General features: G+C 40.8%; 1 protein-coding gene across 5 annotated transcripts in view; it reads left to right on the top strand.

The window, feature by feature from the left end:
- The first annotated feature begins 5,717 nt into the window (after window positions 1–5,717).
- GRAMD2B (GRAM domain containing 2B) overlaps window positions 5,718–27,413 on the top strand; it is a 76,100-nt gene continuing 54,404 nt past the window's right edge. For 3 of the 5 annotated variants that reach the window (XM_055548815.1, XM_055548807.1, XM_055548803.1), the window contains exon 1: window positions 5,720–5,980. In XM_055548815.1, coding sequence (XP_055404790.1) covers window positions 5,898–5,980 — 83 coding nt within the window. In that variant the 5' untranslated portion in view covers window positions 5,720–5,897. Of the gene's footprint in view, window positions 5,981–27,413 lie in introns of all 5 variants that reach the window. The other 2 variants (XM_055548823.1, XM_055548794.1) reach the window with 2 other exon arrangements.

Genomic DNA, 27,413 nt, shown 5'->3' with positions numbered 1-27,413 from the left:
AAGAGGACTGGAGTGGGGTGCCATTGCCTTCTCCGGTCACTGTACTAGCGCTCCTCTGAACTCTCTCAATCTTTTCCCATTTTCTCCTCTGCATAGTGACCTTAAATTGAAAACAGGAATGGTCTGAAGAGAGTTCCTAAAATTATTTTACTTGTGATGTATATTAAATAATATGCATAGTTAAATTATTACAGCACTTCCAGGTTGCATATTGATAAGAGCATCAACATCTTCTAAGACATACGTCATCAGACATTATGCATAAAATTACAGGATTGTGATGACACTTTACATGTGCTAATATTGGCTAATAATTACATACCCTGCCCTGTGTTGTAAATTACATAACTACTTGACCATATATTGCAACCAAATAGCCACTCAAATCTCCAAACTCATATTTGAACTCTGCCCCAAGACTACGGACAGATGTCCAGTGTATCTGATCATGTTAAAAGCAGACCACAATCTGATCAATATTTTACTGAAGAAAAACTGCACAACTTGAAAGTTTCGAGTTGAGCTTTATTTGAGGATCTTACTGAGGACTATGTCCCAGGAGACAGTCTCTCATAGCAAAGAGGTAGAGGAGGCAACAGAGGAGCCAGGTTATATACGAGTTTTTTGCTGGGGGAAAAAAAAATATGCGGTCAAATGTCAAAAAGTCACTGCTAATCACAAAGAATAGACCTCTCAATGTTTTTAATGTTTTTCTATATGCAGGAAGATATAAGACTCAGCTCATTACAATTATTCCTTAGATATGTATGCATCTTAACTATCTAGTATCTAGGACCAGTATCCAAAGTACAAAAAATCTTCCTGGCTCTCTCTATCCTGAATTCCCCTCAGGGTGCACCATCGATGGGTACCTGGAGTGGCTAATGGCTTGATCCTTGTAGAAAAGAAATGATGGGCAACATACTTTGTTTAGGAAATGTCAGGCAATGTTCTCTGTTCACAATATTCTAAGCTATTGAATGGAAACCCCTATATCCTGAAAGGTGATGGGTTAGATATTTTCTGCTAGAACTGCTTCAACACCTGGAAAAAGTATCAGCTAGAATTTTTCTTTGATATCAGAAAGAAGAAATTTTGTTCCCAGAGGCTTGTAGGAAGGAAAATAGAGGGTAGAGCTTTTTTTCCACTGGTGTGAAATCAAAAAGTATCCCCACAATGTATTTTAGACATAATCTTATGTCTATTTTATCACACTATAATTAAGTTTCCCCTATTGTTTCACTGCTGTGCATGCTCAGTCGCTCAGTTGTGTCGACTCTTTGCAAGCCCTTGGACTGTAGCCCACCAGGCTCCTTTGTCTATGGAATCTCCCAGGCAAGAATACTGGAATGAGTTGCCATTTCCTTCTCCAGGACATCTTCCTGATCCAGGAATCAAACCTGGGTCTCCTGCATTGGCAGGAGGATTCTTTACCACTGAGCCACCAGGGAAGCCTTATTGTAGAACAGCTCAAATTATGAAGCTGTCTGACAGCATCTTTTACACTTAATCAAATGCCACTAAGTAAAATAATGTCATTTACTAGCTCCTTTCTTTCTTTTTTTAAAATTCATTTGGCTTCACCAGGTCTTAGTTGCAGCACACAGGATCTTTGTTGTAGGATCCAGGATCTGGTTGCCTGATCAGAGATCAAACCCAGGCCCCTCACACTGAGAGGAGGGAGTCTTAGCCACTGGACCACCAGGGAAGTCCCCCTAGCTCCTTTCTAATTCCTCCCCACTCTATCAACTATTTTCCCCACCTGCTGCTCCTCAAATCCCTCCCTTACCCCTACCTTTCTCTCCCTTTCTCACTTAAGATCACACTTCTGGAATTCCTCATCTCAGGCACTGAGGAACACATTTCAGGGCAACTCAGTACTCAGTTCAACTGTAAGCCTGTGTGGGGAAGCTATGAACACTTGCCCTTACTCATGCATCAGAAGAAATCTGACCATGGTTTCTAGAACCTAATACTACCAAAAGACCCAGCATTTCACTCCTAGGTATATACCCAAAAGAATTAAAAGTAGGAACTCAAACAAATATTTGTACATCAGTGTTCATTCCAGAATTATTCACAATAGCCAAAAGGTAGAAACAATCCAAGTGTTCCAGGGATGAATGAATAAACAAGTGTGGAATATGCATATACAATCAAATATTATTTAACAACAACAAAAAAGAGAATAAAATACTAATAAATGCTACAACTTGGATGGACCTGGAAACATTATGCTTCATGAAATAAAGCAGACACAGAAGGAAAAATGTTGTCTGATTCCACTTTCATGAAGGCCCCAGAATAGAGAAATTCATAGTGACAGAAAATAGAATAGACATTACCAAGGCCTGGGAGAAGGTGGGATGGAGGAATTATTGTTGAATAGATATAGTTATGTTGGGGTGATTTTTTTAAGTTTTGAGTCTAGATGGTGGCGATGGTTACATACATCATGAATGTAATGTCCCTAAATTGTACACTTACCAATGCTTAAAATATTATGTTACATAGCTTTAACAGCAATACAAAAAATTACTTAGGGGGCCGAAAAGTCATTTCTGATCTGAATCCTGCAGTGAGGGTGGCTTGAAGTACACCTGAGTTTTAATGAGAGAGTCACTACCCAGAGTTTGGGATGGTGATAACCTCCTCTATATTCTAAATCCACACTCATCCCAAGTATAATGGTGAACTAGAGAAGGGACCGGGAGCCTGAAGGCATGAGTAATATCTCCAAGCCTCTGGGTCACCCAGAGCCTTCCCCACCCTGCACAGCGAGGCTCGTGCAGAGGAAAAAAAAAAACAGGGAGAGAGAGAGATCTGACCAAGCCAACTCAAATGGAATTTCTGTAAACTTTTTTCTCTTACTTACTTTTCAAGTGTCATGAGAGTCATTTTTGGAGCAAGAAGGTCACAAAATGATGCTTTTGTCCTCTCAGCTACTAAACATAGAGGGAACAGGAAAACTTCGGAAAGGACTTTCACTTTCAAAATGTTTGAGGTTATTTAGAAGGATAGGTTTTGGTTTTTTTATACACACATTGTTGACCGAAAAAAGTGCACAACCTAAAAGTTGAGAATTATATTGTATTCCATGGAATGGGAGACAGTTTCTCAGATTGCTCTGAGGCACTGTTCCAAAGAGGTAAGGGGGGAGCCAGGTTATAGTTTTCGCAAAAAAACAAAAACAAAGCCCTAACAACACAGGTAGTTGAACCAAAAGATTACTGTTAAAGAAAGCCAGAAACTTCAAATTAATAAATTTAGCATTTTTCTATGTAAGGGAAGATGCAAGAATCTGGGTTTATTGAAATAATACCTTTGATGTGCACATTAACTGTCTAGGGCCAGTATCCTGTTTTTCTCCATCGTGAATCCCCTCAGGGTGCACAGTTGTGGGTAGCTCCTGTGGCTTGTTGGCAGGCAACATTTTTCCTCCACAAATAAATGCTATGGTTGCCTATTCTTTGTAATTGTTCTTAAATCTAAAATCATTTTTAAAAGAAAAATGGAAAGCAGCCCCAGAGCATAGAGTCAGTCCTTTTTTTTTTTCCCAGCCATAAAGTTAAACCTCCAACAATAAGGTTTTATATTAGTTTTTCTTAATCCTAACTACTCTGTAGTAAATCAGAAATCTACCAACACATACCTTATTTGCTATTGTAGGGGAGCAAAATTTGCCATTCCGAAATGTATCCATTTGGCATGCAGATTATTTCAAGCTAAAAATAATCAAGGCTCAAAAGATTGGAGAAGAATCTTTGACCTCTCCTCTAACTGCCAAAGAAAATTTAGCTAGACCTGATCCAGGAAGGGACTTGTCACTGTAGATTACTACAGTATGATACAAACTAGGCGTGTACACAGGGAGGAACCTAAGCAGAGTCTGTTTGTTAAAATTCCTCTCTGTGTTCCATTGTTTCTGTATGGCCCAGCAAACATTTTATCAAACATTTGCTCATTTTCATCTTTTTGTGAATGGCCTTCCTTCCCTTTTGTGGATAAGAATGTTGCCTGCCGTATTAGTAAACAACAGATATTACAGACCCATCAAGTCATCAACCACATGGCACCCACAACTGTGCACCCTGATGGGATTTAGGATGGAAAAAAGGACACTGGCCCTAGACAGTTAAGGTGGATATCAAGGAACAATTTCAATAAATACAGAGTCTTGCATCTCCCCACAGTCAGTTCAGTCAGTTCAGTCGCTCAGTCGTGTCCGACTCTTTGTGACCCCATGAATTGCAGCACACCAGGCCTCCCTGTCCATCACCAACTCCCGGAGTTTACCCAAACTCATGTCCATCGAGTCAGTGATGCCATCGAGTCTGTGATGCTATCCAGCCATCTCATCCTCTGTCGTCCCCTGCTCCTCCTAGAAAAGTGCTAAATTCATTAACTGAGATGTCTGTTTTTTCTTTGCTTGCTAAGGCACTTCAGTTGTGTCCAACTCTTTGCCACTTTATCAACTGTAGCCCGACAGGCTCCTCTGTCCATGGCATTCTCTAGGCAAGAATACTGAAGTACATTGCCATGGCCTCCTCCAGGGGATCTTCCCAACCCAGGGATAGAAGCCACCTCTCTTATGTTTCCTGCATTGGCAGGTGGGTTCTTTACCACTAGTGCCACCTGGGAAGCTCAATTATTCTTTGATTAATAGTCATCTTTTAAGGTTTTTGTTGCCAAAACTCCTATATATCCTGGCTCTTCCCTTACTTCAGGTCAGTCTTTTAGTACCATCCAAAAGGCTGTCTGTTGGGCTTAAGTCTGTCAAATAAAACATAATTCTCAACTTTTAGGTTGGGCAGGGGTTTTTTTGTTTTTTTGTTTTTTTCAGTTGACACTTTGAAGTCCCGAATCCCTGCCTGCCCCATTCTCTTTTCTCAGGTGGCTCATAAGCCTCAATTGCCTGACTTGTCCTTGGGTCTCATATGTTTGGGCAGTTCCCTGAACGCAGGTAATTAAATTTGATCTTATCCTGTTAATCTATCTCACTTCGGTGTAATTCTTCAACTAGCCAGAAGAACCTAGAAGGGCAGAGGAAAGTTTTTTCTTTCCTCTCTCTACTAAGTGGATGTTTAGAATAATGCCTGGAACATGGTAGCTCTGAGTAAGTGGATGCTCCAAACACAAAACTTCAGACAGAATCAGCAAGATGGGGAAGAAGAGGCATTCGTTTCATTGGCTGGGCGCATAGTAGGCAAGTTGCTGGTGAGATTGTGATGGCTGCTTCTCCATCCTCCCCTCTGCCCTCATCAACTAGGAAGGGTTAACCAGGCAACCAGCTCATATCACCTCTGCTGCAGGACCGATCTATTGCTTAAGCTCTGTCAGGCAGTCCTCAAGAAGGCTACACCCTGCTTGAATAATATGGGCTGGGGAACAGGCCAGCCTACCCAGCGCATCCGTGCGCGATAAGCCCTATGGTTTCCTGTATCTACAGCTGGTTGCCCACTGTTCAACCTCCGTAGTTACAGTCTAAATAGGAGAAGAAAAAAAAAAAGGCCCAGTTTCCTAGGAGGCTACTTATAGGGCGCCGGGTTAGGCAAATGTTTCACCTGCTTGGCCAATTAGCTTCCTCTCCCAGAAAGACGAGTTCTACAGGTTTCCTTTTTCTCTTCCTCTGCCTCCTGGGTTGGGAGGAGAAGCTGTCACTTCGCTTCGACCCTCCCCTTCCCTCCCTCCCGGTTCGGCCCCTCTCGCCCGGACCAATCGCGCCGGCCCGAACGTGTCCAGGTTGGCGGCCCCCGGCGCGGGCGGCCCGGATGCACCGAGCGGCCCAGGGCGCGGGGAGGGCGCGGCGGGCTCGCGGGGCCTGCAACCCGGACGGTGGGAGCCGGGGAAGCGGGGAGGAGGAGACGGTGTGAAGGTGCCCTCCGGACGTGGCCCTGATGACCGAACTACAGCAAGATGTGGACGACACAAAGTCTGCCAAAGTGCTCGGGAAGAGGGAGAGCAAAGTTGGCTCAGCCCAGTAAGTATCCTCCGGTGGACCCAGCCGGGGCGGGAGGACGCGCGCTGCCCAAACTTCTCCGCCAGGGGCGAGTTGGAAGTGGACATGGCTTTCTGGAGCTTTAAACGTGGACAGACTTGTGCTTGAACTCTTAATGTGGCGCCCGGCCTTTTTTTTTTTTTTTCTTTTTGCCCCCGATTCTATAGTAGAGAAAAGGCATGGCAGAGTTTTGTGGAATGCACTGCAGCATGCATACCCGCGGGGCTGGGAATTATTTGAGCCGAAAGCACCGTTGGTGTTTTATAAATCCCGAGGGAGGTCTGGGGCGAACTTGCAGATTTCCAAGCCGAGAAACAGCGCTTCACATTTATTCTAATTGTCTTACTTAAGGACGCGTGTGGAGATGCCGCTGTCCCGTAGATGGCATCTTATCAGTAGCTTCACAACGATGCGTATTTTGTCATTCTGATTCGGACGTGAGGGTGTTTTTCCCTCATCCCCTTCCCTGTTTACCCTCTAGAGACCACAAAAATAGTGGAAAACATGAAACATGTTTTATTCCCCCCCCCTCAAAGACTGCCTGCCTTTGTTGGATACTTAACACAAACTTGTTACACAGTTTTTAAAAGTGTATAAAAAGGGAGGATGCGGGGGTGGGATGGGGAAGCACAAGGAAAGTATAACAAAATAAAACACAACAAATATTGGACGGTGACTGTCCTCTTAAAGGACTCTTGTGGGTAATAGGATTTGCACATTGTTTGACCTATAAACTCTTCTGGTTTAAGAAACTCAAATATTTAATCACAAGGATTGGCTTCGTGTAACATTTATCGCATGTACTTAAAAAAAAAAATCCAGAATTATGGTTGTTGTATGATTGTTATTCCTAAACTCTTCTTTTAAAAAGGAGAAGAATCTTTATTTGCTTATTTTCTACATCACTATAACATTAAGTAGGAGTAAAGTAAATATCTAAATAAGCCCAGTTTTACTTTTTATGGTACCAAGCTGTTGGGTATCTAAAATGCTTTATTGATAGTAATATAAAAAGATGATACACTTTTTAATAGTAAAGATTCAATCAAAAAAAAAAAAGAGAAAAGATTAAAAAAAATCCAATCCCCATCATTCATTATTTCAGCATTTACTGGTTTTTTAAAAACACAGCCTGGTTCAACATAAAGATGTGCATTTGCGAAAGCATATTCCACCTATTTATTTGAAGTTTGAGCTGACCTTTTAGAAAAAAGAATAGCTTTTATTCACTGCTTTGATTTGTGGTTTCAAAAGCTTTGGTCACATTCTCTTCCAGTGTCTGCTTTCTTTGGCTTCTCTTACATTTTCCCTCCATCTTCGTCAACATAAGCTGATGTTCTTTCCTTTCTACTGATTGAAAAAAGATGATTGAGGGAAAAATTCCTATAGGTATAACTCTCACAACATATTCTTGTTTCCTCGCCCCCAAATAAAATCCATATTTTATACTAATAATTCAAACCCAAGAAAAAGATGAACTAGCAAATGATGTAGATTTCCTTTGTACTTAATCATTCTTTTATAAACTTTACTTCCCTGAATAAGAGGTTTCACCATTTCATAGATGTCTGGGGTGGTAATGGGCACAGGGAAGACTGGAACTCTAAACGCCTAGTTCAGAACTCATCCAAAGGCAGTATTTATTTCCAGCTACACAAGGCAGAATGAGTCAAGTCTACCCCACAGATCTTAAGTTTTAAGTTATCACATTCCTAGTCCTTTAGGTACTCAGTCAATGAGCTCATTTTGATTGATTGCAAACGTCTATTATAGACTAAATGTCTGCTATTTAGACTAATTTAGTTAAACTAAAACTCTTTAGATATTGAGAAAATAATTACGTAGAATATAGGCACCACAGCAGTAAAGCTTAAGGCCCCAAACGGCCAGCCCCTTCCTTTGAAGCCCATTCCATTTCACAAATTCATTTCAGTTCTATAAATATTGGAATATTTACTGTTTCTTCAATAACGGTGGGGAATACAAGAATGAATGTGATTCGGTATCCATCCTTCTGTACCTCCAAGAGTAGCGTTGAGGGGAGGCACACATGTGTATTACCATTAAACGCAAAAGAATCTATAAAAAGTTTGGCCTACAACTGAATCTTCTCCACAGTTCGGATGTTTATCCATTTGGCAGTCCTTGGTTTATTGGGGTCTTGGTTTGCTTTTCCCAACAAAATGGTAATTCCTAGATCCATTGAAGTCACTTCTGATTCAGTCTAAGATTTTAGACACCATTTTATTCTGAGCTCTTAACCTCTTGCTTTGGTAACAGAATAAATGTCATTTAAAGACACAGGTAGATATATTATCACAGTGATATTGCTGTGATAATTCCATATTTGAAGTCATGGTGACATTTTTATGCTTGGAAACTCAAGTCAAACTTCTCTGTTTTGAATTTCCTGTTTTAGATTAATTATCACTAAACTCCCAAGTTGTTGAAACCTGGGTGTCCCAAGGGACATTTTCTTCAAGCGTGTTAGAATGGCTTGCTCCCTCCCCAGTCTCTACATCTGTAACTTCACCCACATGAGCCTCATCACCTAAGACCTTAGCCTCTTAATTAATAATAGATGCCAATTATGGAGAATGCCTGCTATGTTACAGACCATGTGCTCAAAACTTTGCATTCATTTTCATACAAATTCAGATCGACACTATGATTATGGCCATTTTTAAGTAGTAACATTGAAACTCTAAGAAGTAACTCGGCAGGCAGAGACACAGTTAATAAGAGAACAGCTCATTTCAAGTCCAGGACTCCTCTAAGTCTAGAGCCTGAACTTGCATCTTTATCTCTACTCCTATACTGCGGAAACTTTGATGGCCCTCTATGACCTACTCTAAGAAACAGGCTCCTCTGCCAAGAATTTAAGACCGTTGATGATCTGGACACACACAGACCATTTCCTAATACACGTTTCCTAGTGCTAGTCAGCTTGCACAGAAGCTTGCACCGATTCTGCAGCCAACAATCACAGCAGCAGCTCTGTAATTCAGAGGTGATAATGCAGAAGAATAAGTAGTATTCGGTCGTAGTACTGAATCAAGCTTCCTCATCCTTCCCGCCTCCTCAGCTCTATTACTTTGCTCAAGCAGTGTGCTCTCTTCTTTCTTAAGATACTTCTGTAAATCAGCTCAAGCTTTCCTTCATTTAAAGCCTCTCCTATCACTGGCCACACTCTCCTCTTTCTTACCAGTGCTCACTTTGTATGTATGTGGTCAGCCCAGAGATGTGAGCTGCTACTGTTATTGATTTTTATTAATAGTTAATGTTTACATAATATTTAGTATGTACAGAGTACTGCTTTGTTAACATATATTAATTCAGACACTAGTCCAGTGTACCTTAGTTAACTGTCCCCAAATAAATTGCAAAGTCCAGTCACATTTTTTTTGTATTGAATTTCTCAAAGAACTTGGCCAATAATCACTTTCAGTAACTATCTGTTGATGAACTGTGAAGGCTAAGACCCATCCCACCTACTTAAGGTATGTAATATGCTTATAGCTGACTTTCAGTTTGACTATCTCAAGGGAAATTATACTTTTAATCAAATTTTCTGTCAGTAGCAGGAGAATTTTTAGATGCCTTTACTTGCCTGCGGAGAAGGCAATGGCACCCCACTCCAGTACTCTTGCCTGGAAAATCCCGTGGACGGAGGAGCCTGGTAGGCTGCAGTCCATGGGGTCGTTAAGAGTCGGACACGACTGAGAGTCTTAAGTTTCACTTTTCACTTTCATGCATTGGAGAAGGAAATGGCAACCCACTCCAGTGTTCTTGCCTGGAGAATCCCTGGTGGGCTGCCGTCTGTGGGGTCGCACAGAGTTGGACACGATTGAAGCAATTTAGCAGCCGTAGCAGCAATTACTTGCCTGAGAGCTGTGGCTTATTTATTCATCTTTGTGCTAGAAGTGAGACTGCATATTTGCTTACCACCAAAGTACATATTTGACTTAAAAAATAACACCCCTCCCCTTTTTTTAACCAAGAATTGGTAGTTTTCGCTGCATATTTCTTTTTGAGAGCCTAGTTTTTCTCTGCTTTATCTTTTTCATTCTTGATTTTGTTCATGTTCACAATACACAGATATTTCTAACATAGACTAACTTTTTTAGATACACTTTTATGTCTTAAAGTCTCTGATGGATCCAATTTAGTAATGGCCTAGTTACTTTTAATGAATTTCAAAAAGTATCTAAAACTAATACATAATTCTGGGCAGTTGATTCATATTTCAAATAATGAATTATATCACATATAACATATACTTGTGATACAATTTGGTTTTTTAATACTAATTTTTTTAGTACACAGCTGTTGATTTATTTTTGGCTGCACTGGGTCTTTGTTGCTGCGTGCAGGCTTTCTCTAGTTATGGCGTGCAGGGGCTACTCCCTAGTTGCAATGTTCAGGCTTCTCATTGCAGTAGTGGTTTCTCTCGTTGCAGAGCACAGGCTCTCAAGCAGCGGGCTTAGCTGTGCCTTGGCATGCCCACATGAGCAGGGATCTAACCTGTGTCCCCTGCATTGACAGGTGAATTCTTAAATACTGGACCACCAGGGAATTCCCTGCAGTTTGAATTTCAAACATTTAAGCTTTAATACCTTAGGACATAATAATTCTAGAAATTTATTCAGTTTCTTATATGTGGAGAAAGAGAAGGTAAATGAAAGAAAAAGTGAATTTGCTCAGTCGTGTCTGACTCTTTGCGACCCTGTGGACTGTAGCCTACCAGGCTCCTCCATCCACGGGATTCTCCAGGCGAGAATACTGGAGTGGGTTGCCATTTCCTTCTCCAGGGGATCTTCCCCACCCAGGAATTGAACCTGGATCTCCCGCATTGCAGGAAGACTCTTTAACCTCTGAGCCACCAGGGAAGCATGCAATATAAGCATTTTTACCTTCAAAGGAAGTTCTCTGGGATTATCAAGAAATAATAATTATTTGCGAGATATACTTTAACTTTAAATAGTGAATTCAAATAAAAATAAATTACCTGTAGTGAAGGTATTTATCTTCCAATTACATTGTCCTTGTGGGTACTTGACAAACAGAAGGGTTGCAGTTGGAGCTTGATCTTGCATTGGAAGCAAGAGGAGTAAAGATGAATACTTATTGAATGTAGCTTGATTTCTTAGTGCTTTCTTAACTCCAGACTTTGAAAGTGCCTATTTAGTAAGAAAATCTCTATAATTTTCTGTATATTATATATCTTCCCATAGGTGTGTATATTTTTTTTCTTTTTTAATTCTAATTTTCAGGTAACTCTGACAGGATATCCATGGTACTTTTTAATATAAACTTCTGGATAAGAGGAAAAAATTATAACATACTAGAAAATATTTAAATTGTATTAAGGTACAGTGCTTAATTGAGGAGTTTGAAAAAATGGAGAAAAATAAACAGTGTTCTAGTTTGAACTGTTTTGAAAAGAAATTTAATGACCCAAATCAGCTCCATGGCTAAATGTCATTAGAAATTGCTAATTTGTCAAGGCAATACAGAAAAAGATTAAGAAAGCAGGCTCTAGAAAACGAGGATTTGAAATATGACTTTCTTGTCTTCTAGGAATGTGACCCTTTAGGTGTTACTTAGCACCTCCAAGCTTTGTTATATAAAGAATAATAAAGTCAGCTGTGGAAATTCCCTGGCAGTCCCGTGGTTGAAACTCCAATCTTCCACTGCCCCAGAGCACAGGTTCAGTCCTCAGTCAGGAAACATCCAGCAAACCCCATGGCACGGCAAAAAATAAATAAAGTCAGCTGTTTCATATAGGTTTGCTTTGAGGTTTAACTGGGAAACGTCAGAAACTTATTTCATCTAGTTCCTGAAATGGTTGTGAGTGAGAGTGAAGTCGCTCCGTCGTGTCCAACTGTTTGCGACCCTGTGGACTGTAGCCCACCAGCCTCCTCTGTCCATGGGATTCTCCTGAAATGGTTAGTGTTCCAGAAACCATGTGGTAGTGCTTGCTGTTGAAGGTCTGGGACATGCTGTGGGGTGGGGAAGAAGAGTGACATAAAATGTACTTAAACAAAATAGTTGAAATTCAAAAGGCCTAGTTCTAACAGTCACAGGTACCAGTGTCCTGTTAAGTAAGCCTCTGTTCCATCAACTAGACTTATCTGGTACTCATGATAGCCACTAAACATTTCCACGAATCCAACTTGGCAGCTTGGTCCTTACTTTATGCTAAAAGGATCCCATGCCATAACTCTTCAGTGGCCTGCCACCTCATTTCCATGTTGCTTACTGATTTGGTGTTCTCCCATCTACTATCAGGGCTTCCCAGATGGCTCAGGGGTCAAAAATTCCGCCTGCCAATGAAGGATACACAAGAGACGCGGGTTTGATCCCTGGGTTAAGAAGATTCCTTGGAGAAGGAAGTGGAAACCCACGCCAATATTCTTGCCATGGCGTCATAGAATTGGACAAGACTGAGTGCACACACACGCACACGGCTATTATCAGTGCATTTCTCTCTGACCCGTTGATTATACATCCTGCGTCCTGGTTCTGAGCTTTTCTGCATGGCTCCTCATCTTTTTTCCTTTGATAAGCAAGCAATATTAATAGATTTATTATTATAGGACACTTGTAAGAGATGCTGGTGGGGAAGCTCTGCCTCGTGGCTCCTCATCTTTAAACTGCTGAGTTGTTTCCATTAGCTAAATTTTCAGCAGACTTGTCCTTTAGCATCTTCCTAATTCTTTAAGTGCCCAGCTTTAGGCATTTTACACATTTTCAAGTGCCATAAAGCACAGGTCCTCCAGAGAAATTCCTCCACTGCCACTTGAATGACTTAAAGTGACTTCTTACTCCTTAAAGAAAAGAGGATATTTTTATCTATGCCTAAATTTGATTATTTACCCTTAGAAGAGAAGCAGAACCAACTTAAACTCCAGTCCCTAATTTATTAATAAACTCATATGTTCTCATTGGTCACTCCACACATACCAGAGGTTCCCACATTCACGATGGGACACGATGACCAAAGATGCTGGTGATTTTTAACAGCTTTATTGAGGCATATTTTACACATCATAAAATTTACCTGTGTCAAGTAGACAATTCAGTGACTTTTAATAACTTTACTGAGTGGTGCACCGTCACTAAAACCAGGTTTTAGAACATTTTCACACACTTCCCCTTTAAGAGCTATTGGGCCCATTTATACTAACACCCATTAGCATGACATAAATTGCAATTTAAAAAATAGTCAAAGTTCATCCCCAGCCCCACTATTTTCTCTCTCTAAATTTCCTGTTTCTGAGCTTTTCATACAAATAGAGTCACATATAATATGTGATCTCTCGTATCTGCTTCTTTCACTTAATATCCTGTTTTTGAGGTTCATCCATGAAGTAGCATGTGTCAGTGGCCCATTCCTTTTCCTTCCCGAATAGTATTCCACTATGTGGATAGACCATTTGTCTGTATGTCCACCTGTTCATGAACATAATGTGTAATGCTGCCTTGAATACGTGTGTGAAAGTTTTTTTGTGGATATATGTTTTCATTTCTCTCAAGCATGTACCTAGGAATGTGACTACTGGATCATATTGTAACTCTGTGTTTTAACTTTTTGAGGAACTGGCAGACTGTTTTCCGAAGCAGCCACACCATGTTACATGCTCACTAGCAGTGTATGAGGGCCCGTGGTTAGATTTAAGAGAAAGTGCTTTCACATAGCAGGGAAACAAGACTGTAAGCACCTTAAAGATATGTCAGTACCTTACACTTAATAACATAACAGGTATCTGTTGCATTGTTAATTGAGTGACATTAATACTTATGATTTTGAAAACTTCCCCCAAACGACAATGTTAAAAAGTTAACTCAGGCTGTCATACTTGGGACCTGTTTTTGCAGTCTCCTAAAATTTTGCATGTAACATTTATTACTGGATTATTTTTAATGATGAAATTTACAAAGAAGAGATTTTTAAACAAGACTATAGTGTTCTCCCATACATGCTAACATATTTAAAAGCTAAAAAATTAAAACAGTATAGATAGGTATAAAATGAAAGTATTCCTCCTCTCTTCTACCTGACCGTTCCTGTTCCTTGTCTCAAAGGTAACCACTTGCCAAGGGTTCAGGTTTTGTTTGTTTTTTTTTTAATAATGTATTTTATTTATTTATTTGGCTGTTCTGCTGGCTCTTGGTTGCGGCACTTGAGATCACTGATCGTTCTGGCGGGCAAGATCTTTTAGTTGCAACATACAGGCTCTCTTTTTTAGTTGGGGCCTCAGAATCTTTAGTTTCGGCATGTGGGATCTAATTCCTTGACCAGGGATCGAACCTGTTCCCCTTGCACTGGAAACACGGAGTCTTAGCCTCTGGACCACCAGAGAAGTCCCTTTGGATTTTGTTCTTATGCTATTGTCATTTAAAGCCAGAGTCAAGTTTTTTTTGTTGATTTTTCTTTTTCTTTAGAATATCCACCTCCCAGTATGACTCTAAGCGTGCTGTACTTGGCACAATGAAGCACCTCGTGAGGTTGTCAGGAGGATTAAGTGTGATCCTACAGTATCTGGACTGTACACTGTAAGAGAGCTAAATAAACAGCAGCCGTTATTCTCATGAACAACTTTTCCCAAACTTCTTTGCAGAATAATTAATTATCTAGGTGACCTGGGCTTCTCTGGTGGCTCAGAGGTAAAGAACCCGCCTGCCAATGCAGGAGACACAGGTTCCATCCCTGGGTTGGGAAGATCCCCTGCAGAAGGAAATGGCACCCCCACTCTGGTATTCTTGCCTGGGAAATCCCATGGACAGAGGGACCTGGCAGGCTACAATCCATGAGGTCGAAAAGAGTCAGACACAGCTTAGCGACTGAGCATGAGCAAGATGACATACAGAGTTTAAATATTGATGAATAAATAAATCCATGAGAACAGAGGTTTGCCTTAGCCAGGTAGACTTGGAGTGTTAGAATGAAGAGTTGATGTCCTACTGACCCATCCTCAAGTTACCAGTTCATCTTCTAATCTTTTCTTTGCCTCTGGCCTACCTGGATGAGCCTAGAAAGACTTCTGGTCAAATGAAGCAGCAAGAAATCTGGACTACCTCGTGAACAACTAGATAAAAGTCACAGTAGTGACAAGACCTGAGCAAAGCAGAGACCGGAAATGGATAAATGGAAATGTGACATTGGAGGCAATGAGTAAGCAGATGGGGAGAGAATAGAAGAGCTTTAGAAAGACGAGAGGAAGATTGAGTCATACTGAAAAGATGAAAAAACAAATGGTACTTCACCACTGACCTGCCTAATCTCCCCCTTCTCTCCTGGAAGATGCTCCTCCTTGTCTCTCCCTGTGCTGCTCTGTGTCTTGTCACTGAAGCGGGGTGGCTGACATGCCTCTCCTTCCCTAATGGAGATGCTAATCTCTGTACAAGTGTTGGCGTTTTCTTAAAGTCCGTGTATGTCAGGTTTATGATTATATCCATGTTTATTACCTTCTAGATTTTTCAAATTGTGTCTTGCATCCTGTTCAATGAGTTAAAAAATGGGAAGAACTCAGAATACTCTAATTTTTGTGTCTTTTACTGTTAAGGATTATTATCTGAAAACAGTTATCTTATGATCCTACAGATTATTTTGAAACATCTAATGTGTAGAGCCATGAAAGCTGCATTGTGAGTTGAGTTGCCATATGTCAACAGTGAAGGAAAACTATTCATCATGACAACTTTTATTATCACTGTACTGTTTCTGTAATTCATAAGAAAATGGTTCCTCATTTGATCTTAACAACTTAAATGTTTGTATAACATGTAAGGTGGTCCTCTGAGAGCCTATGCAAACTGTCAAGAATGTTTTTTCCCCTCCCTCTTCCCCTTCAGCTCATCTGAAGTTGAACTAGTTTTGACATGAACCTGGTAGATAGCTTATATTTTTTCCTGATTTGATCAGAATCTTTTCTGAAATTTTTGTATGCAAAGAATCACAACACATTTTCTAAATTCAAATTCTGAAATCACCAAATGTCATTTTTCAACAGAACCTGAGATGAGAGAGTAATAAATGGTATATGAGCTAGGAGAAAGGCAATATTCTACGTTGATAAGGACCAGAGAGATTTGCTTATGTTGTCAGCTGACATTTATTAAGGAGTTCTGTGTATTGGGCACTGTGCTGAGTGGCATGCCAGTCACCAAGATGAAGATGGGGCCCGTGCCCATACGAAAAAGAGTAAAGGAGAGGAAGATTTTTTTTGAGATTTCTTTCAAAGAAGAAACTAGGTAGCTCCAGAAAATGTATATCAAATATAGCAGCTGATATATTTAGATGAGATGAGATAATATCATTGTTATATGCTAGACCCTTTTCAAAGTACTTGTATATATATACATGTACAAAGGAAGGGACAGTTACCATCACATTTTTATGCATAACAGAGGCACAGTGACTTGCCCAAGTTTATAATAGCTGTTGAAATGTTGGAGCCAGAATTCAAATATAGGCAGTCTAATCTGAGCCAGGCTCCTAAAATCATTCATTCTACAGGCTCAATAGAGTTGGGAAGAGCAAAAAATGCAGAAGACAAAGTGGCTTCCATTAGGTATCTGTGCAGCCCAGTTTAGGTTTCTTAACTTTTATAGGTCTGCTTTCTCAACTATAAAACCAAGACTCATTTCCTTTCTTCCTCATTTCCTTCCTTTCTCCAGTTCTAACACTGAAAGGATTCCTAATGGTCTTTTAGAGGACAGAGTAGAGAGAGCACCTGTAGCTGCCAGTTGGGAGCCAGTGCTCCGTGCGCTGTTAGACACAGGTGCCTTTCTGGATTCTTTTGTCTCCATCTGAGCTCACACCTGACTATGTAGACCTGAAACTTTATAGTTTCAGTTCCAGCTTCACATGGTGATTTGCATAGCAGTCATTCAGATTCTGATTTTTAAAAACCATGGTTAAGTTCTTCTTTGCAGAAGTACATAGTGTTTCTGTAATGTGCCCGATTTTGTTTTTAAAACCATGTGAATTTTTTTAAGTAATTGCTGAAGGCACCAAGAACTTTTGTAAAAATTCTGCAATTGCACAGAATCTTTTTGAAATTCTTGCGAAGTTACTTTCAGAGCCTGGAGCTCATTCTTTGAATAGTCATAAGGTTGGCAAATCCTCTTTCTTTGAAAATGAATTCAATTTTGGGAAACAGCCTGAAACCAAATTTGGGGAATAAGAATAGTTTAAACACCTTTAAACCAGTCTATGGATAAGATCATTTTTGATCCAAAAAGATGTGACTATAAAATAATAAGTCGGAATTTCTGATGAGACTTACAAACCAATTTCTACACCCAATTTAGGCTTATTTGTAACCTCATTATGAAAACAGTAAAATGTTCTACTTATTGTTCTGTTCTAAAATCTTTTTCAGTGTATATAATCTACCCATGTAGGTGTTGGGCCTGTGATAGGCATTTAAAAATACTTTGAGGATACAAATGTAACAGGCGATGACTTTTTTCTTGAGGAGTATGCCCTACATATGAATAATGGAAAACAGCTTTTGAAAAACATTTCCGTGAGTTTAGACAGTGACATAAGCGAAAGGCTCAGTTATCACAATCATCTTGTTCTCTCTTCTGCTTCATTATACACTGTGGGGATTTGTATACACATTATATTTTCTCAGGTCCACTCCCCATATCCTCAGTTTATACCAGATGGACTTTCCCACTGGTGTATTCAAGGCATGACTCATGCCTTTCCCATATGATAGCAATCAATTAGCTATGAAGCTTGTGAGGCTTTCCGTTTTTCTGTTCTTGTTTTTTTTCCATTCTAATTGTTACCTGCTAGTTAATATCTGTGAGCTGACTGGTCTACTACCTACCAGTCCTGGAGCCTACTTAAAAACAAGCATATTTTGTTATTCCCTTTTCTTGCTTTTGAGTTGGAATGGATTCCTTATCATAGCATATCTCAGATCTGATTTGAATCTCGTGTTGTTTGGTAACTTCTATGTAACATATCTCTACTGTTCTCTAATTCAGAGTAATTAAGCAAGCATTTCTTTTTTTTTTTTAATTGGAGGCTAATTACTTTACAATATTGTGGTGGTTTTGGCCATACATGCACATGTATCAGCCATGGGTGTACATGTGTTCCCTATCCTGAAACCCTCCCCCACCTCCCTCCCCATCCCATCCCTCAGGGTCATCCCAGTGCACCAGCCCTGAGCACCCTGCCTCATGCATCGAACCTGGACTGGCGATCTATTTTACATATGATAATATACATGTTTCAGTGCTATTCTCTCAAATCATCCCACCCTTACTTTCTCCCACAGAGTCCAACAGTCTGTTCTTTACATCTGTGTCTCTTCTGCTGTCTCGCATGTAGGGTCATCATTACCATCTTTCTAAATTCCATATATATGTGTTAATATACTGTATTGGTGTTTTTCTTTCTGGCTTATTACACTCTGTATAATAGGCTCCAGTTTCATCTACCTTATTAGAACTGATTCAAATGTGTTCTTTTTAATAGCTGAGTAATATTCCATTGTGTATATGTACCACAGCTTTCTTATCCATTTGTCTGCTGATGGACATCTAGGTTGCTTCCATGTCCTGGCTATTATAAACAGTGCTGCGATGAACATTGGGGTACACGTGTCTCTTTCCCTTCTGGTTTCCTCGGTGTGTATGCCTAGCAGTGGGATTGCTGGGTCGTATGGCAGTTTTATTTCCAGTTTTTTAAGGAATCTCCACACTGTTCTCCATAGTGGCTGTACTAGTTTGCATTCCCACCAATAGTGTAAGAGGGTTCCTTTTTCTCCACACCCTCTCCAGCATTTATTGTTTGTAGACTTTTTGATAGCAGCCATTCCGACCGGCGTGAGATGGGACCTCGTTTTTAATCATGTACTCTGTACTGGGAATGCATGACTGAGTGAGATGTAGACAGTGCATCTGAGTGAGAGTTTTAGGAGCTCTCAGTCTGGTGAGAGGAGCATGGAACACACATACACACACCCCACACACACAAGCAATACTGTGTGATAAAAATTCCACAATAATTCTCAAATGCTAATAGAAATGGTATAGCTCATTACCTCCAAATAGCTCCCTTAGAGACTTTGAGTGTCATGTGCCAGACATAGATTTGTCAAGGCATTGGGGGCACCACAGTAAGGAGACTTCCATCTCACTTCTATGCCTGGCTTCTGAAAAGTTTGTGGGTTTTGTTTCTGGCTTTTTTTTTTTTTTTTTTTTGAGGTGAGCTAAGTGCTGGTGTCTAAAGTGCAGCTGATGGGTAAGAAAGAATTTGTCCTCAGCTAAGGGAAAAATTATTCCAGGTGAGGGGTGAACAAGGACAGGCTTGGAAGTTCAAATGTGTGTTTTTGATGAATCCTTAGGGTCTGCTGTGGCTGGACTGTTGACTGGTCGGGGCAGGAAAGCAGAACTGGGGAGGACCTGGAGCCCCCATTTACCAATAGAATTCCCCTGCTTGGCTCTCTGTGCTTCGCTTCTGGCTTTGGCTATACTGTTGATTCTTTGGAACTTTGGGGAAGCTGTTTTCTTTGGTCTTCAATTAACTCCTCTATAAAGAGAGAGGGCTGAGTGACCTGATTTGTTCAATCCCTTCCAACCTGAAGCATATGAATTCTTTGAAGAAACTGCCCTACTTCTCTGCGCTCTTCTGGAGCCTTTGTGTGAAGAATTCTATCAGACTGAACACACTGAGGAAAGTGTTTTGAATAAGAATAGAATCCTCGCTTTCTTACTTGGTTTGGCCTCTTTTTTTTTTTTTTTTCCTTCTTTTTGGTTAACTTATACTTGGCTAAGGCAGACTGCTGCTGGAACATACCTCAAGTCCCCTCCCACATATTTATAGATACACATCAGCATCCATATCGCTTTTGGACAACACTGGCTTGCCCTTTGGCTACAGGTGACAGGACCACAATGCCTTCTGAACAACTTGTAGTAGAAAGGTCTAAGCAAGTAACAATGTAAAACCTACAATACAAATGGGGAGCAAATTCATTGCCAGTGGAACTGCAGGTTTCTCTGGTCTACTTCAAATCTGAAAGTAATCATATACTACACTTGAATACAAAAGACAATTTAAAGTTAAAAAGCCCTTTCCTTAGATATGATGTCAAGGATACTAGCTTATCCTTTCCAATTAGTAAGTATTAACAGCATTTTAATTGGAAAGGGTAAGCTGGTGTCCTTGACTTGGTATCTGAGTCAGGAAGATCCCTTGGAGAAGGGAATGGCAACCCACTCCTGTATTCTTGCCTGAGAATTCCATGGACAGAGGAGCTTGGCGGGCTACAGTCCATGGGGTCCCAGAGTCGGAGACAACTGACTAACACACACACGTACACACACACAGCACTTTAACACACTTTGTATCCTTTAAAGTACTTTTATTTGTAGCAGTAGTTGGAATTTAGCACAGTTTTTGTGTTAAGTGCTTGACACTATCCTCAAGCACTATAGTGTGTTATAGGAATATTAGGATATAGTAGATGTGGACCTTGCCCTCAAGAACATCACAGCAGATTTCACTATAACTTGAGCAGTATGTTACCATGATGCTAAAGACCAACTTCAGCCTATTGTGATAAATAAGAATATTGTATGGGCATTTTAAGAGAATAGTGGAGAACCAACCAGCCCAGTGCAGGGATTGTATAAAAGCCTTCTTAGAAGAAATGATGATACCCAAATTTTGAAGGAGGAATAGGAGTTAGTTAGCTAAAAAAAAAAATTAGGTCATTTATTCCAAACAGAATGGCCTAGATGAATGCAGAGTAATGTGAAACAGTCTGGTGATTATGGGGAACTAATATTACTAGAACATAAAAATATATTCAGTGGCAGTACCTGGGCAGACGCAATGGACTGAAGGAAGGTCACAGAGGATGACCTTGTATGCCATGAGAAGGAGCTTGGACTTACCTATAAGACAAGGGAGTCACTGAAAGGTTCACACGGGTATGTGATAAAGTCAAGTTTTAGTTTTTCAGGTCCAGTAGCAAGGTTTAAAGTAGACTTGATGGAGAACAAAATAGGAAGCAAGGATTAGCTGTCTGTGAAACAATCCAAATGAGATTGATTTAGTAGGAAAATGGGAGAACAGGTTTGAGAAATCTCAAGGAGATAAAATCGGAAGAACCAGGTGATGGATTGGATTGACAGAAGAAGGAAGGTAGAGAGACTCTTATTTTCTTTCTCCATGAAGGCTGCATGGATTGTGATGCTGTTAATTAAGCCATGGAACATAGGAAAAGGGAGATTGGGTTGGAGATTTGTTCTGTAATAAATATATTTGGTCTTTATCCCCAGTTTCTGGCACAGAGTCCCAGAATTGGAATTTCCTGATAGGAAGGAGTGTCCCTTGTAATTCATAATGATGGGTTTTGATCACACCTGAGTTTATGCTAATGAGATGGTTTAGGGCAGTACACCTAGATAGCCTCAGGGTAGGGCTGGCCACCAGCAAGGCCAGGTGGTTAGAGGTTGGGAGCTTTTGGCCCCATCCCTGGCCTCCTGGGAGGGGAGGGCACCAAGAGATTAAGTAGTATAATAAGATTTGATTCACTTGATTGGTGAACGAACACATCAAGATACTAGGAGGGCAGTGCACCCAGAGAGGACATGAAAACTCCACACACCCCCATACCCTGCCTCATGCAACTCTTCCATCTGGCTATCCTTGAGTCGTCTTGCATAATAAAGTAGTAAATGTAAGTTAAGCATTCCCCTGGGGTCTATGAGCCATTCTAGCAAAGTATCAAACCAAATGGGGGAGGAGAGAGGTAGCTTGGAAACCTCTGATTTATAGCCACTTGGCCTGGGACTTGCAGCTGACATCTGAAGCAGAGGCAGTCAAGCCCTTAACCTATGAGACTGGATCCAACTGTGGGTCGTTAGTGCCAGAATTGAACTGGACTGTTGGATATCCAGTTGGTATCTGGAGAATCAGAGAATTGGTTGTTGGGATCAGAAAATACCCAAGAAGGTCAGAGCTGGGACACAGAGCTGGGAAATGCCAGCATAGAAGTGATAGTTAAAATCCAGTGGATGGAATTTCCCAGTGGATGGAATGGATAGAATTTCCCAGTGGAGCAAAGAGGACCAAAGAGAGAACCTAGGAATGATGCTGCATTGAAATAAAGGTCAAAGAAGAGGCTGCAAAGGTGATGGAGAATAAATAGGATAGCAGAAAATGAAGCAAAGGCAAAGAAACAGAATGGTATAGAAACAGGAGGAAAAAACAACAACAAGAGAAGGAAAATCTCAAGATACAGTCAACAGTGAGAGGTGCCACCAATAGCAACATTGAGAGAACTCCTTATATGCCACCGGCATTTAGCAACGTAGAGATTGCTGGTGAACTCTGCCAGAGAAACATTAGTGAAGCAGTGGGAATGGAGGCCAGACTGTAGTAGAGTGGGTTAATGGGAAATGTGGAAACAGACCCAACATGGGTAGACTGGCTTTGACAGCCTTGGCTGAGAACTGAAGGAAAGACCGGAAGGTAACCTTAGGAAGTGAGAACTAAATAAGATTTTGGCTTTTTTGATGGAGAGCTTTGTGAGTCTGTATATAAATTAGGAGAAAGAACCAGCCAAGAGGAAAAGATGAAGATGTGGCCCAAAGACAGAATAACTGATAGAACAAGCCCAGAGGTATCAGAAAGTGGCCTTGAACAACAAGAAGAGAGAAACTTTCTTCTGAAACTGGAGGAATGTATGATGCAGTAGATGGAAGTTTAGGTGATTGTAGTCAGGGGAAGACATGCCGTTGTCTGAATACTTCAGTTTTCAGTTGACTCAGCACAGTGATAAGGTAAGCCGTTTCATCCAAAGGGATGAACTGTGTTTGGTTAGGGACTTGAGAGCCTGCAGAATGTTTGGCACACAAGTTGAGGGACTAGGAGAGAACTGGCAAGGGCCCAGCTGACAACAAATGTACCAGTCCAGCATAAGGGCTGATTTCGCCCCCCTTTAACAGTGTGCAGAGCTGGTCTTGGGGTAGTTGTGCTGAATGGCTGTGCAAAAGAATGGGCATAACTGGAAACTAAAGGTGATCAGTCGTGTGTGTGTATATATATGTGTGGTCTGAGCTGCTTCAAGAAATAAATCCAGAAGGGATTGATTCAACTAGAAGAACATGGAAATATCAAGGACTGTAGTCTGTGTGAGGCCAAAAAGTACATGAGGTGGGAACTGGAGAGATTACAGGCTGAGAGTGGAAAGTTAGAGATGTCCTAATTTCTGGATGGAACAATCTGAATAATGATGAAAGCAAGACACTGGTGGTGGTTTATTCTATTGTATTCTGTGCAGGGCTGCTCAGTTGTGTCCGACTCTCTGTAACCTGTTAGACTGTAGCCCACCAGGCTCCTCTGTCCATGGGATTTTTCAGGCCAGAGTACTTGAGTGGGTTGCTATGTCCTCCTCCAGGGGATCTTCCTGACCCAAGGATCTAGCCCACATCTCCTGCTTTGTAGGCAGATTCTTTACTACAGAGCCACCGGGAAATTGTGAAGTGAAAATAAAGGTCACTGGACTTAATGCCAAGATGTTGGATGCCATCCCTCTTGAACATTGGACTTTGAAGGATCAAGATGTCAACATTCTCAAGAAATGGAACATGGCCAGTATGTTAGAGGATGAAAGCAATAAGGAACTAGGTCAGTGTAACTCACAGGAGGTTGGATCTTCTGTATGCTGAGCACAGGTAAAAATTAATTTTAGTGTTTAAAATCAAGTAAGCTAACAAATTTAGAAACAAGAGTATTCAATAAGTTAATTATCTGAAATATTTTAAAAATTAACAGCAGAAACGAACACACCATTTAAGTCAACTATAGTGAAAGTGAAAGTTGCTCAGTTGTGTCTGACTCTTTGTGACCTCAAGGACTCTACAGTCCATGGAATTCTCCAGGCAAGAATACTGGAGTGGGTATAGTCTTTCCCTTGTCCAGGGGATCTTCCCAACCCAGGGATTGAACGCAGGTCTTCCGCATTGTAGGCAAATCTTCACGGACTGAACCACCAGGGAAGCCCAATAATACTGGCGTATTATCCCTTAATATCCCAGTAATACTGGAGCCTATACCTTCTCCAGTGGGTCTTCCTGACCCAGGAATTGAACCATAGTCTCCTGCATTGCAGGTGGACTTTTTCCAGCTGAGCCGTCAGGGAAGCCCTTTAAGTCAACTATAAGCCAATAAAATGTTTTTAAAGAATCAATTACTTTCTAAAAATGCTAATTTGAAAAGTAAACTGGAGGAAGAAAAGACCCTGAGAGCTGAAAACTCCCAGAAATAGATGTTAGGACTTAAAGTAAAACTATATACCTACTAAAGTGAAAGTGAAAGTCGCTCAGTCATGTCCAACTGTTTGCAACCCCATGGACTATACAGTCCATGGAGTTATACCTACTGAATGAGACAACTTAAACGGAGAGGTTACCTCCTTTTAAAAGGAAACCTTCACATTATAAAGATAGCTTCATTCCTTAAATTTATAAGTTCAGTACAACCAAACAGAATCTCAGTGATTCTCTTAAGAAACATTAAGGGTGGTCCAATGGCTAGACAATGCAGGGAGAAGGATTCCACCCCTGATCAGGGAATTAGATCCCACACGCAGCAACTAAGAATTTTCATGCTATAACTGAAAGACCCCCTGTGCCGCAACTAAGACCCAGCGCAGCCAAATAAGTAGTAAATGTGTTTGTTTTTTTTAAATTACAGAATGATTCTAAAATTCTTCCGAAAGGATAAGCCTGTAATAATATCCAGCCTAAATCTGCATGACAGAAGAAAGGCTCATAACTTGTCTCCCTGATGTATTGTCAAGCTATTGGATTTAAATTTACCATATTAACCCATTAACTCCTAATTCAGCTGCCTTCTTTACCTCAGTGTTTACATCAGTCATCATTTTGAAATAAGCTCCTTCAAAACCCTATTTAAGATGTAAAGAACTTTTAAACAATATCATAGCGAAAGTCACTTAGTTATGTCTGACTCTGCAACCCCATAGACTCTTAACAGTCCATGAAATTCTCCAGGCCAGAATACTGGAATAAGTAGCCTTTCCCTTGTCCAGGGGATCCTACCAACCCAGGAATCGAACCCAGGTCTCCCTCATAGCAGGTGGATTCTTTACCAGCTGAGCCACAAGGGAAGCCCAAACAACATCTATGATTATAGTAAGTTCCTCTGCATTTTCTGCCATAAGGGTGGTGTCATCTGCATATCTGAGGTTATTGATATTTCTCCTGGCAGTCTTGATTCTAGCTTGTGCTTCATCCAGCTGGCATTTCACATGATGTACTCTGCATATAAGTTAAATAAGCAGGGTGACAATATACAGGTTTGACATACTTCTTTTCCAGTTTGGAAGCAGTCCATTGTTCCATGTCTGGTTCTAACTGTTGCTTCTTGACCTGCATACAGATTTCTCAGGAGGCAGGTAAGGTGGACTGGTATTCCCATCTCTTTAAGAATTTTCCAGTTTGTTGCGATCCACACAGTCAAAGGCTTTAGCATAGTCAATGAAGCAGAAGTAGATGTTTTTCTGGAATTCTCTTGCTTTTTCTATCATCCAACAGATGTTGGCAGTTTGATCTCTGGTTCCTCTGCCTTTTCTAAATCCATCTTGAATATCTGGAAGTTCTCGGTTCACATATCTTGAAACCTAGCTTGGAGAATTTTGAGCACTACTTTGCTAGCATGTGAGATGAGTGCAATTGTGCAGTAGTTTGAACATTCTTTGGCATTGCCTTTCTTTGGGATTGGAATGAAAACTGACCTTTTCCAGTCCCATGGCCACTGCTGAGTTTTCCAAATTTGCTGGCATATTGAGTACAGCATCTTTTAGGATTTGAAATAGCTCCACTGGAATTCCATCACCCTAGCTTTGTTCATAGTGATGCTTCCTAAGACCCACTTGACTTCACATTCCAGGATGTCTGGCTCTAGGTGAATGATCACACCATCCTGATTATCTGGGTGGTGAAGATCTTTTTTGTACAGTTCTGTGTATTCTTGCAACCTTTTCTTAATCTCTTCTGCTACTGTTAGATCTATACCATTTCTGTCCTTTATTATGCCTATTTTTTCATGAAATGTTCCCTTGATATCTCTAACATCCTTGAAGAGATCTCTAGTCTTTCCCATTCTGTTGTTTTACTCTATTTCTTTGCATTGTTTAATTAGGAAGGCTTTCTTATCTCTCCTTGCTATTCTTTGGAACTCTGCATTCAGATGGGTTTATCTTTCCTTTTCTCCTTTGCTTTTTGCTTCTCCTCTTTTCTCAGCTATTTGTAAAACCTCCTCAGACAACCATTTGCCTTTTTGTATTTTGGAGGGTGGGGGGGATGGTTTTGATCACCGCCTCCTATATTGTGTTCAGTTCAGTTCAGTTCAGTCGCTCAGTCGTGTCTGAACCTTTGCAACCCCATGAATCACAGCACACCAGGCCTCCCTGTCCATCACCAACTCCTGGAGTTCACCCAGACTCATGTCCATTGAGTCAGTGATGCCATCCAGCCATCTCATCCTCTGTCGTCGCCTTCTCCTCCTGCCCTCAATCCCTCCCAGCATCAGAGTCTTTTCCAATGAGTCAACTCTTCAAATGAGGTGGCCAAAGTACTGGAGTTTCAGTTTTAGCATTATTCCTTCCAAAGAAATCCCAGGGCTGATCTCCAGAATGGACTGGTTAGATCTCCTTGCAGTCCAAGGGACTCTCAAGAGTCTTCTCCAACACCACAGTTCAAAAGCATCAATTCTTCAGCGCTCAGCCTTCTTCACAATCCAACTTTCACATCCATACATGACCTCAGGAAAAACCATAGCCTTGACTAGACGGACCTTAGTTGGCAAAGTAATGTCTCTGCTTTTGAATATGCTATCTAGGTTGGTCATAATTTTTCTTCCAAGGAGTAAGCATCTTTTAATTTCATGGCTGAACTCACCATCTGCAGTGATTTCGGAGCCCCCAAAAAAGCCTGACACTGTTTCCACTGTTTCCCCATCTATTTCCCATGAAGTGATGGGACCAGATGCCATGATCTTCGTTTTCTGAATGTTGAACTTTAAGCAAACTTTTTCACTCTCCACTTTCACTTTCATCAAGAGGCTTTTGAGTTCCTCTTTACTTTCTGCCATAAGAGTGGTGTCATCTGCATATCTGAGGTTATTGGTATTTCTCCCGGCAATCAATTCCAGCTTGTGCTTCTTCCAGCTCAGCGTTTCTCATGATGTACTCTGCATATAAGTTAAAGAAGCAAGGTGACAATGTACAGCCTTGACGTACTCCTTTTCCTATTTGGAACCAGTCGGTTGTTCCATGTTCAGTTCTAACTATTGCTTCCTGACCTGCATACAGGTTTCTCAAGAGGCAGATCAGGTGGTCTGGTATTC

This window comes from Bubalus kerabau, chromosome 1, assembly GCF_029407905.1.
Source record: "Bubalus kerabau isolate K-KA32 ecotype Philippines breed swamp buffalo chromosome 1, PCC_UOA_SB_1v2, whole genome shotgun sequence".
NCBI lineage: Eukaryota > Metazoa > Chordata > Mammalia > Artiodactyla > Bovidae > Bubalus > Bubalus kerabau.
This window is presented reverse-complemented; position numbering and strand designations above follow the sequence as displayed.